This window comes from Mesocricetus auratus, unplaced genomic scaffold, assembly GCF_017639785.1.
Source record: "Mesocricetus auratus isolate SY011 unplaced genomic scaffold, BCM_Maur_2.0 Super-Scaffold_100004, whole genome shotgun sequence".
Lineage (NCBI taxonomy): Eukaryota > Metazoa > Chordata > Mammalia > Rodentia > Cricetidae > Mesocricetus > Mesocricetus auratus.
Window position 1 is genome coordinate 58,824,220 of NW_024429189.1, and position 15,217 is coordinate 58,839,436.

Here is a 15,217-nt window from a genome sequence, read left to right on the forward strand (position 1 = left end):
GCCTTAGCATTTTCTCTCCATTTGTCCGTTCTGCCGTGGGTATGTTGTTGACAGTTCTCGGGATGCTCCACCTCTCACCTTGTCCCATGAGGTGGTGGCTCTGCCACCCATCTTCTTGACCTGTGCTGTGCCTCCGGGACAGCCGCACAGCCTGGGGATTTCTGGGCCTCTTAGGAGGAAATTGGGACCTGAGTGTTCTGGTCAGGGGTGTGTGGCCCAGAGAGCCGTGAGGAGGGTTGTGGATAGATACCTGGGGAGTAGACTCCTGGCAGGTGAGGAGTTAGGCTTCACGAGAGTTCTGGGTGCCAGCTGGAGAAGGCAGGAGGAAGGAGGGAAGGTTACAGGGTGCCCGTGCTGCTGCCTGGCAGGTCCCCGTGCCCAGGCTAGGGAAGTTTGTTATTTCTCCTGCTCCGACTTCCCCCTTTGATTTATTATAGCCATGAAATGCTCTGCTCTCTTCTCTTTTCCTTGCTGTCCCCCGGGGCTGGAGGAACACAGGCCTGCCCAGGCCCCGGGCCTCGGCCTCACTGGACTGCCATCTCTTTCCAAGGGCAGGGCACAGGGACCAGGAATGAGAGGTGAGTCCGGCAGGCAGGGTAGGATGGGAGGAGCCCTGGCCTCCCCAGGGTGGGCAGTATACTGTCTGGGCAGAGGGCGAGGCAGCTCTGGCTTCAACAGCAGCAGGCTTCCTGGGGTGACAGGGATAACAGGCTCACGGCTAAGAGTCTTGGTCAGGGTCTGAAGGCCAGGCGTCTCAAATACCATATGTGAGACATGGATTCTGATTTAAGGGCAGCCACAGTTGGCCTGGCTCAGACCAGTTTGTGTCCTGGGCTGAGAACCTTGAAGAAAAATGACCTCAGTTCCGAGGGCCCAGAAAAGTCTAGGTTCCTCTAGGTCACAGTGGGACATCACCCTAAGCCCTGCCCATGCAAGCCAGGGTCTATGTCTGCTCCTCCACAGGCCTGGTGGCAGGAGCGTTTCTCCCAGCTCCTGTGTGGTGCCTGTGGTAATAGGGCTGTTGGCGTTTTGCAATGGGCAGGGGGTGGGGAGCCAGTGCACACATGCTTCCTGTGGTGACCGGGCGCTTCCTGTTTTCTCAGGCACCGGCCTTGCTGCTGCCGATGTGGAAACAGGGGCAGCTGCAGCCAGGGCGGCTCCAGGCTGGGCACACTGACCCTGCCCAGAAGGGACTGAGGGGCCTATCACCCTCCAACGAAAGATCTGGGCAGTGGGTGGGCATGAGTCTCCTGCCCACGCTGACTCCTAGTCTTGGCTTGCCCAATATCTTCTGTCAAAAGGGAAAGGTCAAGCATGCCATGGTTCTGACAAGCTGGTCAGCACCTAGGGGTGACAGCGCTAGGCTGGGGGTGAGGGCACATGGTTCTGAGTTTAGTTCGTTCTTACTCTCTCTAAATGCCACTGCCAGCCTCTTCCAATATTCAGTCCTTGGTTTCTGGTTTTGTATAGTGTCATGGCAGCCATGAGATGAAAAATCCCTAGCCTATACTGGTCCTAGTTCCAACATCCACTGACCTTCATATCCCCAGAGCCACAGCTTTGGGGACAGCACTGAAGCTGAGCCCCCCAGAGGTGGGACTTGGCATAGACCTTGGCAGAAAGGGAAATTGCAGAGATAGGAAGAGGGTAAGGTGCATGGGACCCACCAGGACCAAGTTTGACATTGGGACAGAGGGACAATAGTGGGTATCTAGTTGATTCAGAAGGTTACTTGTATCCCTGCAGACGTTAGGAAAGAGTTTGACACCCCTAACATCCTTCCTTAGAAGATGAGTGGTCACTTGCAGGGCTCCCATCTCCTGAAGGGATAGAGGTCCATATGACATGATCAGAAAGAGCCTTGGGAGAGATCCATTCCTGTCCCCAGCTGTCAGCCTGCTTGCCAGGGGTGAGATGGGGTGTTGCCACTGGGGGCAGGCCTTGAGGTTGACATTGCCTCTTCCCGAAGCTGGTTGTTTCGCTCATGAGCTGGTATTTCGAGAACAGCAGGGGATGACTCTGCTTAGTTTGGGGCCTACAGAGAGCAAGCAGGCTTCCAGAAGGCTGAGTCCCTGCACCAGTTTGTGAACCACGCCAGCTAGCCACCCTGTTGGTCTGGGATGTTTTGAGATGTGTACCCCATAGGAAGCTCCCCTCCGACCCCCAGATTTGCCAATCACAGCGGAGGCGGTCCCATTTGAAGAAACTTTGGAGTCCCCTGACCCCAAGGCTCAGGCTAAGAGGCATCGGAGCAGCCTGGCTTTCACAGTTCCGTGTGCTGGGCCTGCCCTAGTGCTGAGTTGGCGACCCAGCAGCTGCCCTGGCCATGGAGGCCCAGTTATAAATAAGCGCCATCTGGCCAGGTCATCAAGTTCCGCGGCTCCTCCGGTCCAGCTGCATTACCTCAGTGACCACAGGTCTCACTGCCCAGAGCTGGGCCCACCAGAATCCACCCACTCCGACCAAAGGCTGCCTGTGATCCTCAAATCTCAGGCTCATGCATCTGCCAGGGCCCGAGCCTCACTGGACACAGGTCATAGAGGGACAGGGCACATTCCTCCCGTGCGGCGCCAGAGCCAGCAGCCATTTACAAACCGAAACCGGGAGAAGTGAAGTAGTGGGCGGCCGAAGTGGCCCCAACCCCCAGCCCCCTCTCCCACTCCATCCCACTGGCCCAGCCCCCTCTCCGCGTGGCTTCCTCTTTCCGTCCCCCGCACAGCTCCCCAACCTCCCTGCCTGGTCAGCTCTAGGTTCCCTGCAAGCACCTCGCAGTGACCTCTAACCTCCCCCCGGCCCCCAGTACTTTCCTGGGGGTCTATTGTCATCCCAGGACCACAACAACCAGAGCTCCAAAGAGCTCTTTCCTAGCGCCAGCCCACCCTGGCCTGCATAGACACATTCCCTCAGTTCTCGGTTCCCTCTCTGCTTGGAGAAGGTCCAACCTCAATGGCCGCCACCGTGCTTCTGGCCTCTGCCCAAGGGCAGCTTCTCTGGCCGTTCTTAACCTTCACGGTGGACATTTGGGATCAAGAGATTTAGTGGACTTGGGTGGTACTGGAGTCCCTGGGCCCTCATAACATGCTTCTCTGCAGGAAGACCTGGCCATTACTCTGTGAAGTTGGGGTTCAGGCCAGGCCTGTGAGGGTCACAAATATTTGTGTGATCCCAGCACTGTTTAGGAACTAGTGGGCAGGTTGGTACTTTAGAAGGCTCCAAAGACAAACCACTGGCAACACAGAACCATTACTCGGAGGCTGAGAGAGCTCAGTAGGTAGGGCTTGTCTGGCACAGAGCCCTGGGCTTGGTCCCCAGCACCATAGAAACAGTTGTGGTGGCACACACTTGTGATTCCAACACTCAGAAGGTACAAGAGGATCAAGGCCAGCCTGAACTACATGAGACCCTGTCTCAAAAACAAATAAAACCCTTACTGAGGGTAGACAGCCTCCCCACACTGGTACAGAGGCTCACAGTTCACAATTGTCTGTCTGTCTTGGAGACATAACAATCGCATTATCCATCGTCAAGTGGAAACCGAGGCTCTAAGGGCACGCTGCTAGAAAGTGTCAGGACAGAGGTTGAGGTCCTGCCTCTCAAGCCTGCCCCTTCACTCCTCAGTCTCCTGGCAGGACAGACATTCCCCAGCTGTGAGCCTTAGACCATGGAGCCTGCTAACCTTCCCTGGCCACGTGCCCGTGCCCAGTGTCCCTGGCCCTCTCTCGCTCAGTCCTCTCTCCCCAAGTCCTGGCTGAGGAAGGCTCTAGCCTGAACTTGGTTTCTCCACCATCAGCTGAGTCCTGCCTGGCTTCTCTGAGCCTCAGACTCCAGTTCTCAGAATCCTCACAGACACTGAGTTACTATGCCACGCTGGCCCCGTGCCAGGTACCCAGTGTCTCTGGAGTGAGTCTCATTCTTTGACCCTGGAAAAACCATACCGGGGAAGGCACATGAGCTACAAAATCCCAAGAGCTTCAAGAGAAGGCCGTGGGAGGAAGCCAGGAGCAGTGAGTGTTGTCTGGCGTGGGGGAAGGGGGTACAGGAGAGGGGCCTCTTGGGATGGTCCATGTCTGACAGGAAAGCAAGGCAGATGGGCTATCCATGCTGAGTCACACCCCATGCCTCAGCTTCGGGGTTCCTGTGGCCTGGGTGCCTTTCTTTGCTCTAGACTTTGCTGAATTCCTACCCGCCCACCAAGGCCCTCGGCACAACCGCTGCACGACCAGGCCTGGCCTGGCAGCCCTCAGCTCCCTCCTTTTTTTCCAGAGCCTGGACGGAGCCATGGGCCTGGACGGAGCCGTAGGCCTGGTCTCCTTGTGTGTAATACCCTGGCCGGCCCCACCCCGGCAGGCGTCTGCTCCCAGGCTCCAGCCCCCTTTGTCCTCTGCTCCGAAAAGCACCGTTTCCCTTTTCTGGGTGACCACATGCCATGCACAGGGAATTTCCATTGCAGCCTGCGGAGTGTCTGATTCACTCAGGCCCCTCACAAAGTTAACTCCTTCAAGGCCCAACGTACTGGGCTCTCTCCCACCCAAGCGGGGAGGCCTGTGTACTGACGTTAGGCCCCATAGAGTGGAAATAGAACTCAGAATCCTCACTTAGCGGCCCTCATTCACCCCGTCACAAAAACGCAAACACACAACCTCAGGTAACACGCCACCTTCCTAGCCAACATGAAATCTGAGGGGGGATGAGCCTGCCCCCTTCCACTTGTGTGGCGTCAAATGAGCCCATTGCTCATCTACAAAGTGGAAGGAACTCCTGCCCGTAGGCTTACTAAAATGATGGGCGTGCTGAGCCCACAGTGGGAGCTCTTTCATTCTTAGTTTTCCCTGTTTCTAAAGAGCCCACTCATCCAGTCACAGGGTCGCTGCTCCAGATCAGGCCTTCCCTTTCTGAGCACAGACTGCTCAGAGACACTGCCGTAGGGGACTTGTCCAACAGCACAGAGAGGCCATCTCCCAGCTCTTCTCTGCCAGCTCTGGCGGCCTTTCTCAGGATCTCAAAAGACTAAGGGCTTAGCAAGAGGCTGAGCTCTGGAGACGCGACTAAGTCTTCCTCCCCAGATTGGGATGCCCGGCTCGTATGTCCCACACAGAGTGTGCTCACTACCTCAGTTAGTCTTGAGAAACCCCCAACTCCATACCCAGAGGCGTCAATTAATTCTCGCATCTGGGGATGAAGAGCCCAAGGTCCCTAGAAGTAGGTTCCTTGCTCTCAGCCATGTAGAAGATGAGGGACACGGACAGGAGTCATGCTGAGTGCTTCTGAGCTGTGCGCCTGTTCTCCGCAGGCCTCAGGAAGCAGCGGTGGCACTGTATGGGCTTCTAGTCTCGGAAACAAGGCTGGAAGTGGTTCTAGTTGACGCCTCTCTTTACAGCTAGCTGAGCCTGAGCTCCAGAGAGGGGAAGGAACTTGACAGCCAATCCGGGGGGAAAGGTCCAGGGGAGCACTGGGAGGGATGATAGAGGGGGCTCCAGAGAGGAGGGGGCCTGAGTGGGGAAGCAGCTCCCGTCCCCGGTGAGCAAGCTGGGGGTGTGGTGCTACCCGTGGTGAACAGACGGAAGTCGCTGTGGGTGGCGGTGGGTTTGAGGTACCCGAGGCTGAGTGATGTGGCCAGGAGGTGAGCTCCGCATCTGCAGGCCTGGTCAGCAGGAGCCGGGGTAGAATAAGAGTCAGAGGCATGTGGCTGGCTGATCTGGAGATTTGTATTTCCTGGTCACTGGTGCTTAGGGGACCGGGGGCTGGAGCAGAACAGGAGGGGAAACTAAGGCTTGGGAGAGATAGGGCAAACTGGAAAAGGGCAGTCCGGAGGAGTGAAGCTCTGGGAAGAGAGTGTTCTTTAGGGTGTGGAAGGGGGTAGCCTGTGAGCAACGCCTGTGGGAGATTGAGAAAGAGGTTCTGGGAATGTTGAGTAGTGGCTTCTGGCTGGCATGGGGGTGGGGCTAGTTGGACTCCCAGATAGGAGGCCCCAACACGGTGTGGGCTTCAGCTCTGGACAGGCAAGAGCTAAGGAAAACTTTCAGGGAGGAAGGGACAAAAGAACTCTAGAGTTGGGACAGCTACAAGAGGCCCAGGCCCTACTCAGCTGCAGGTGCCTCTGGTCCCACTCACCGGCCATCTGTGTGCCCTGTGCACAGCCCTGGCCTCTCTGGCCTCCTTTCTTTTACCTGAGAAACAGTACTGATAAGGCCTGTCTCATAGACCCACAGGAAGGCAGAATGAGTTAACATTGGCATACAGCAGGCGCTCAATAACTGCCAACTGCTCACAGCACTTAAAAGGCACTTCCTGGAGGCTTTTCCTCCTGCCTGTTCTGTTCTGGATTGACTGAGGAACTCTTCAAGATGCAAGCCACTTTCAGAGCCTCAGCTGCCTGATACCAGGAGGATAGTAAGGGAAGCAATGGATTTTGATGAGTGAGACTGACCTGCCACTGTGCCCCACGATCAGAATCAAACTCCAGTTCTCCCTCCCCCGCTTCATCTGCCCTCCTCTCTGACCACAGGTTCTACTCTTGGGGCTGCTCTGCTGTTCCTAGGTCTGGTGGCCTTGAGGTGTTGACCCTGGATGGCCCTGCAGCTTGGAACACTTCTCCCAGGAACCTAGTGGGTTCATTCCATCACCTGTCTCCAGGCCTTGTTCAAATCTGCCCATCTGCCCTGCTTGTCCCGTTTAATACCTCAAACCCCCAGCATCTGAGCCCCTTTCCCAGCTACGTGCTCTCTCCATAGGAAGGCTTGTTCGCTTCTACCAAAGTCTTCCATCTGCTGTGTTTACCATCTCTCTGTCCCTGCCTCTTCTGGTCACCTGGCATCTAGAGAACCAAGTAAGTATCTGTTGACTCTCTTAATGTTCTCAAGAGTCAGCCTGGTGCTGTGACCAAAGCTTGGGGAGCTCTGAGGGGCCCAAGCAACACAGGCTGGGGCTGGGGCCCCAGGAGCCTCTCCCAGTGTCTCAACCATGAGAGGAAGTTGCAAGACGGCCATTTCAGTGCATGGGCTCAGCTCTTTTTGGTCAGCTTTCCCAGCCCTTGGCGACGAGACCTGAGTTTTCACATGCATCTGGTCACAGCTCCCGGGGACGTGTGGGTAGGGAAGTGGGAAGGAGAATTCCCTCACTTTTCAGCCCTTGGGGCTGAGGAGAAAGGCCAGGGAGCTTGGGGGTCATGCCTTGTCTCTAGTTTAGGAATCCTGTCAGGTTTCCTGTTGTTGACCTACTCTGTGAGTGCATTAGCACCCTGCGCACCCCTATCAGCCACCAGCCCAGAGGGGGCAAAGGGATACACAACCACTAGCTGCCTGATGCCCCTGTCACTCTGCAGGCCACCCTCTCGTCCAGGGTGGCGGGGCCGTACTGTCATGTGCTGCTAAGAAGATGATAAATAGGTACAATTTAGTTAAGGGAAACAGGTAGTATCTATCTGTCTATCACCTCTCTCAGAATTAAAAACACGTTGCCCTTTGACCCTCGTAATTCAACTTTTAGGCATTTTGCTACACATAGCCCTGCTTGTGTTCAAACTATGGTATTTTTTCGGCTGCAGTCCCAGTTAGAACAGCAAAAGACTGAGCAGAACCTTGAGAGCCTATAACTGCAGCATTCAGGAAGCAGGAACAGAAGACCTGTGAGTTCAAGGCCAGAAAAAAAAAGTCTATAAATAACCCAAATTAATAAGGACCTGCTTACAGAAACTGTGACCACAAGACACTCTCCAGAAATGCAGCACAACAACACATTGCAACGTGGGAGAAAGAAGCAATGCTCGAAGTTTCTGCAGGTTTCCTATAAAAATTAAAACCTGTTAGGAAAATGAGTGAATTATAAAGTCAGTCTGGGTTACATACTGAGTTCCAGGCTAACCAGATCCATATAGTCTCAGCAAGTAAGTAAGTAAGTAAGTAAAACTTACTTTTGAGATATTTATAAGGAAGAGCAGACAGGGCCAGGCTGTAACTCAGAACGAGCACTTGTCAGTATCCATGAGATCTTGATTTCAGTCCCTAGTATCAAAAAGAAGAGGGAGCTGGGTCTTTCACGGTGCTCCATTCCCAGCCCTGATGTTTTATGTCTTGACCTGGGTAATGATTTCTTAGGTGTTAACTTTACAATTGGTCTTTGCATGTAAATATCTTATGTACTCTGTTTAAGAATGGTGTCCCCTAATCTGCAGACACACAGTTGGGTGTGGTGACATTTGTAGCCTAGCTAGTTGGTTTTGCTTTGCTTTTCAGTACCTGGGAATCAAACTCGATGCAAGCACTCTATCTAACACTGCAGTAGGCCCTCAGCTGCAGTCCTTGCTACTTATGAGAGTGAGGGTCACTTGAGCCCAGGGATTTGGGAATAACCATAACAAGACACTATCTCAACAAAATAAATACGTTTAAATAATTATGCATATTTAGTGTTTGTGCATCAAGGCATTGGGGTGGAGGCGTGCACACATGCCATGCGCGTGTGTAGAGGTCAGAGGACAACTTGTGGAAGCCGGTCCTTCCTTCTACCATGTGGGCCCCAGGGGTCAGACTTACGTTGTCAAGCTTGGTGGAAAGTGCCTTTACCACTGAGATATCCCACTTGCCCTGTTTTTTATTTTATTTTAAGCAAACTACATTCTTTTCTTCTGGTATTGCCAGGCAACATTCTGGTAAATCATATAAAATGCTGAAGGTCAAAAATGCATTTAATAGGGCTGGCAAAATATCTCAGCAGGGAAGGGCATTAGCTACTCAAACCTGGCAACCTAAGTTCAATCCTGGGAACCCACATGGTAGAAGAGAATGGACTCCACACTTGGACTATGACACACACACCTGCTCCCATAATACTCATAGACACATACGATATGTTTTAATTAAAAAATGCATGCGTACCAGACAACGATGGCACACGCCTTTAATCCCAGCACTTGGAGGCAGAGGCAGGAGGATCTATTGAGTTTGATGTTAACCCACTCTACAGAGCAAGTTCCAGGACAGCCAGGGCTACACAGAGAAACCCGCCCCGCCCAAAGAAGTGCCTCGGGCATATGCCCTTAATCTCAGCACTCAGGAGGCAGAGGCAGAGGCAGGCAGATCTCTGTGAGTTCAAGACCAGACTGGTCTACAAGAGCTAGTTCCAGGACAGGCTCCAAAGCCACAGAGAAACCCTGTCTCGGCCCCCCCCCAAAAAAGAAAGGACCGGAGAGATGGCTTGCCGGTGAAGAGTGTGTATTGCCCTTGAAGTGAGCCAAAGTTCAGTTCCCAGCACCCACATCAGGTGGCTCACAATCACCTGTAACTTCAGCTCTAGATCAGGGGTTCTCAACCTGTGGCTTTTGGCCCTTTTGGGGGTCACATATCAGACATCCTGCATATCAGATATTTACATGACGATTCATAACAGTAGCAAAATCACAGTTATGAGGTAGCAAAGAAACGATGTGGTTCCACAACTTGAGGAACTATATAGGGAGGTTGAGAACCACTGTACTAGAGGACCCAAACCCTCTTCTGAAATCTGAGGGCACCTGCACTCGCGTGCGCATGACTACCCCGTACAGATGCATAATTCAAACAACGCATGGGATGTACTTAACCTGCCTCCCATCCTGGCTCAGCAGCCATGTCGGCACACATGATCAGCTGATGATAGGTCAGCAGTACCCACAGGAGAGTGAGTCTCAGGCTGCGTACTGCTTGGCCGAGAAAAGGTTGACATTCAAAGTCTGAATTTCTTCACCAAGAGTTTCTGTTTTTTTTTTTTTTTTTTTTTTTTTTTTGGTTTTTCAAGACAGGATTTCTCTGTATTGTTTTGGAGGCTGTCCTTGAACTCACTCTGTAGACCAGGCTGGCCTCGAACTCACAGAGATCCGCCTGCCTCTGCCTCCCGAGTGCTGGGATTAAAGGTGTGCGCCACCAACGCCTGGCTTTCACCAAGAGTTTCTATTGAAAGCGTTTCTCTTTCACACCATCACAAACACAGTGTGCTGCTACCTTCTGGGTAAACGCTGCACAGGACTGAACCACGATCCTAGGGAGGGTCATGTGACTGGTGAGGCAGCTGCGCAGGAGAATCTGGGATACGCCGTTTCAAGTCTATATCTACGTCTGCATTATCAACTCAAAATAAAGACAATTTAAAACTTTGTTTTCTTTTTTGTTCCCTGGAGGTCCCAATATTTTTTGTTCCAAACCAATTTCCTGAGTCGGGCAAGAGGCACCTAGTGACCTTCAGGAAGTCCAGGACCCTCTCTGCTGGAGAGGAGGGGCCGGGGTGTGCTTCCTTCTCTGAGGCCCCCTCACCCCTGGCCCCCATCTTCCTCTGTTCCTCTGTGTCCCCTCTTCTCCCTCCCTCCTTACCTGAGGCGCCTGCTGCCTGTCTCTCACTTCTCTCTTTTGACCTGTGTATTTTATTTCTCTTTCCCTTCCTGCAGTACCAGCCCTCCTCCTCCTTCTGGAAAACCTGGACCTGCCCAGAGCCCAGTCCTCTACCTACAAGCTGTGTGACCTGCTTGGGTCACAGATCTCCTGGCCCTTACCTTAACAGGTTGTTGCCTTAGTCCCATGAGATCACAGGAGACATCCATAATGAGAACAGACCCCTAAACCAACAGTTTTCCCTGGTGTGTGTGTGTGTGTGTCTGTGTGTGTGTGTGTGCGCGCGCGCGCGTGCATGCGCACATGTGTTCGCATGTATGTGTACACACACTCATGTACATGTGTGTGCATGTATGTAGAGGAGAGGTCAACCTCAGGTAGTTTCCCAGGACACTGTCTACCTTGTTTGTTGAGACAGGATCTCTCACTTTCCTTGAACTCACTGATTTGGTCAGGTGGTCCCACCCGCCTCTACTTCCTCAATGCTGAGTTTATAAGATATACCACCATGCCGGGTTTTTTATGTGTGTGCTGGGATTGAACTCAGATCCTCATACTTGCAAGCAAACACTTTACCAACTGAGTTATTACCTCACCCAAGTTCCTTTTTAAAGGCACTGTTAACTTGGGTTGTTCATTAGCAGATTTCCTCTATTGCTCATGATTTAAAACTATCACAGCATCAACTGATACCCAACAACCTATGACGGGATTAGAGGACTGCATCCTGGTAAACAATGCAAACTGAGAACATCTTGTGAGGATGCATCTAACTCAACCTCCTGAATGCCCCCTGCTTAGCACCACAGTGAATGCGGTCTCAGTTGTTTCTTAGAGACTGGAGTCAGGCTAGATGTCTTCCTGTGGGCCCTGGGCTCCCCCTGTGAGGTGCAAGGCTTGGCCTGAGCTTCCTTGGGATCTAGGATTTTAATCACAGCAGGTCCCCGGAGGTGAGAGGAGAAGAGGCCTGGGGGGACCTTTGGGAGGAGAAGTGGAAGGCTCACTCAGCCACAGAATACTGTCATCCAGACGGTGGGAGCCAGTGCACACATTTCTAGAGCTTTAGTGTGGGCCCCACGAAGTCTGTTTTGTCATAGGAGCTGAACTCTGGACCTTGCGAATACTAAGCGCATACTCTAGGATTGAGACATCTTCCGACCACCCTGGAGCTATCTCTTTCTTAAATTTTTTTTGAGATTTATTTTATTATTTTATGTGGACAAGTGTTTTACCTATGTGTATGTATATGTGTGTACCGTGTTTCTCAGAAGAGGACATCAGATCTCCCGGGACTGGAGTTACACACAGCTGTGAGCCACCACCTGGGTTAGGTCCTCTACAAGAGCAACCCATCTCTTACCCACCCTGCCATCTCTCTGGCCACCCTTGGATCTCTTTTATGAACTGCTTACCCAGATCCTTGGGTTTGGACAGACCCAGGACAATAGAATATGTTTCTCTTCCCGGAGGCCCTTGGGTCTTGGGAACACAGCTTACCTGGCCTCCTGTCTGTGATCACACTTCACATTACCTGCTTAGAACCAGCAGAAACTCTGCCCTGTGTTCAGCCCAGGCTCCTGGGCTTAGCACAAAAGGGTGTTTGCCTTCCCATCATACCTTTCTCCTGGCCACAGCGATGGCAGGGACTGCTCCAGGTTCTTTCCTAACTCCCTGCCTCTGCTCAGGCTGCCTCCTCAGCCAGGCACACATTTTGTGATATCCCTTGCACACTGTTCCCAGGATGTCCTTTCAGTGACACTTACTAAATGACTTGTTCCTACATGTACCTACTGCCTCTCTCTCTTGCATCCTGTCCCCCAAGCCCCACAGTCTGTTTGCATGTCTCCCTATAGTCCCGTGAACTCCCGGGGGCCATACAGGCCTCATTCATGTTTGTGTGACTCTATAGGCCCAGCACATAGAAGACACTACGTAAAATGTTAAAATGGATGGATGAACAAATGAATAAGCACAAGTCAAGGTCTGCGGATGAAACTCAGTTGACAGACTGCTTGCCTATGCCTGAAGGCCTGAGTTCAATCCCCAGCACTGTATAAACTGGGCAATTGAGTGTGGTGGCTCACATCTTCAGTACTATGGAGTGGAGGCAGGAGGATCGAAAGATCAAGGTCATTCTCAGTCTGGGTTAGAGACCCTATCAAAGCAGGAGACAGGGACTGGGTGGGAGGAAGAGAGAGAGAAAGGGAGGGAGGGAGGGAAGGAAGGAAGGAAGGAAGCAAGGAAGGAAGCAAGGAAGGAAGGAAGGAAGAGGTCAGGGCGTGGGGACTTATACCTGGAATTCCAGCATTGTCCAGGCAAAGCTGAGAGTGTGACTACAAACTTGAAGGCAGCTCCGTCTATGCAGCTGGCTCCAGGCTAGCCAGGGATACCTTAAGCAAGGCCTTAATAAAATCAATCCAAAACAATGGATTAATGAAAGGACGTATCAGACAAGGTTGGGGTCTCATGTCCCAGGCCACTCTCCCTTTATAATCTCATCACCTGAGCTTGGCCTTTTTGATGAGGAAGTGAGGAACTACAATAGGGCTGGTACAGTTTTACACTCCCTCATCTTAGGGAGGGGCCTGAGTCTGGTTCCTAGGGGTTCTGAGGATGTGTCATTTGGACCCTGTGGGGAGTCCCAAGTGTAGATACAAAAAAGCACACGAGGGAGCCTCCGGCTTTTTGCTGACAGTGAGAAACCACTGGGATGTGAGGAGGGGTCGGGCTAGCTTTTATATAGAACAAGAGATTAAAGCTTAACAAGAGGAAACTGAATGATCAAGAAGTTGACCCTCAACACAGCAGAGTCACTAGAGGTGCGTGTGTGTGTGTGCGCGCGTGTGCGCGCGTGTGCGTGTGTGTGCGTGTGTGCGCGTGTGTGTGTCTGTGTGTGTGTCTGTGTGTGTGTCTGTGTGTGTGTGTCTGTGTGTGTGTGTGTGTCTGTGTGTGCACACGAGCGTGTAGGACCTTATTATTCATTGCTCTGCCCTCTACACTGGATCTCTGAAAGGCAGGAAACCTTTTTACGTTCCCAGGACTCAGCATAGAGCTTGCAGTTCCGTTGACTTTGGGACGATGAATGCGCGGACGGATAGATATGTGGACAGACAGATCAGTGAATAGCAGCTGGGTGGCTGGATGAATGGATAGGTAGATATTATAAGTGAATGGGTGGGGGGTGAATGAGTGGATGAGTAGACAGACTGATGGATAGGTGGGTAGGTGGACGGACGGACGGATGGAAGTGGAGTAGTAGATGGATAGACAGACAGGGAGATGAAAGATGGGGGGACGATGAATGGATATGTAGGCTAGGTGAAGAGATGTATGTGTAGGCGGGTGCTGGATGAGCAGACAGATGAGCGAATGTATGGCTGGTGTGATGGGTTGAGGGGCGAGCAGACAATCGGAAAGAGGTAAGGAGAGGAAAACAGATAAGAGGGTGAACATACAAAGAGGAGCTATAAACTAGGAAGACCAGATGGATATTAGCATCCAGGGGTGGGGACCCTGAGAAACCCTGGCTGGGAACACTGTCTCTAGGGACCTGGGAGCAGCTGTGGTACTTAGCTGGGAGGGGAGGATATGAAAAGCCAAGGCCCTTCCCAGGTGGAAGGGAAGCCCACTTGAGGCAGCAGGAAAGAGATTCAAGGTGCTAGACCCAAGCTCCCCCGTGGGCCCTGACTGGCTTAGGTAGACCTAGCAGGGATTACAAGGCCTACAGGAAGAGTCAAATCTGGCAACCTTGGGAACAAAGTCCTCCACCCTCCAGATTCACCCTAGAAATTGGGGACCCCGTGCTGTCACTATTCTGACCCCCAAGAGATGACTCGGTCACAGTAGGGGTCTGAGAAAACATTGTTATTATTGGGCTGAAAGAATGGTGGGCAACCTCAGAAGGCCTGGTGACTGGGCCAACAGAGGCTTGGGTGGCTGTGCTAGCCTTTCTCCCTCCCAGCCCCAGTTTCCTCCGGGCAGGGGGCCTGGCCCCAGAACCTCCCAGGGCAGCCCTTTGAGCACCACCTGCCCCAGCCGGCCAGAGACTTCCTGTAGCGCAAGAGATTTATGCAAACGGGCTGGGGCAGTGATGTCACCCCAAGGGGACTATCTCCCAGTGGCAGGCCCTTCGATAAAATCAGGAACTTGTGCTGGCCCTGCAATGTCAAGGGAGGGGGCTCACCCGGGGCTCCTGTAGCTCAGGGGGCAGGCCTGAGCCCTGCGTCTGACCCACGACCGTCCAGCCCCCCGACGGGGCACCCGGTCCTGAGGGGATCCGCACTGATCCCCACCGAGGCAGGGGATCTGACCAACTTGGAGCTCAGCTGGATGTTACAGGCGTGCAAAATGGAAGGGTTTCCCCTCGTCCCCCCTGTGAGTACTGGGGCTTCACTACCTGCTCAGCCTGGGGCCCTGGGATGTGTGACCATCTGCCCACTAACCCACCAACCCACCCGCTGCCCTCCGGCTCCCTATCAGTGGGAAGTCGGTGTTTCCTCCCCGGAGCTGCTGGCCTGAGACCCAGCGAGGGGCCATTGGCTTCCTTCGAGCATGCCCTGGCGGGCTGAGGGTTGCCGGCTGGCCCCATGGTGGGGCTGTGATCGGTGGGGCCTGAACATCTATTTATAGGTGGGGCTCCGTGGCAGGCCAAGCTCTAGGACAGGGTACTGGGGTGAAGACGGTGAGGGCGGCTACTGGGAGGCCATGGATAAGGCGATCTGGACTGGCCTAGGGGCCACCGGAGGCAACAGGAAAGGTTTCAACCCATGACCCGTGGGCTCCTGAGACAAAGGCTGGCAGAACTCTGGGTCACCCATGGGTCCCCAACATTCCGTTTGGGGCCTGGCATAGAGGAGTGG

General features: G+C 53.1%; 1 protein-coding gene across 2 annotated transcripts in view; it reads left to right on the forward strand.

Moving 5' to 3' along the window:
• The first annotated feature begins 464 nt into the window (after positions 1-464).
• Positions 465-15,217, forward strand: part of Spi1 (Spi-1 proto-oncogene) — a 32,945-nt gene continuing 18,192 nt past the window's right edge. The window contains exon 1 of one of the 2 annotated variants that reach the window (XM_021231955.2): positions 465-578. Coding sequence is in view for 1 of the 2 variants with exons in the window: in XM_005064938.4 (XP_005064995.1) it covers positions 14,688-14,732 (45 nt within the window). In the remaining variant the exon portion in view is untranslated. Of the gene's footprint in view, positions 579-14,453; positions 14,733-15,217 lie in introns of those variants that run through there. The other variant, XM_005064938.4, reaches the window with a different exon arrangement.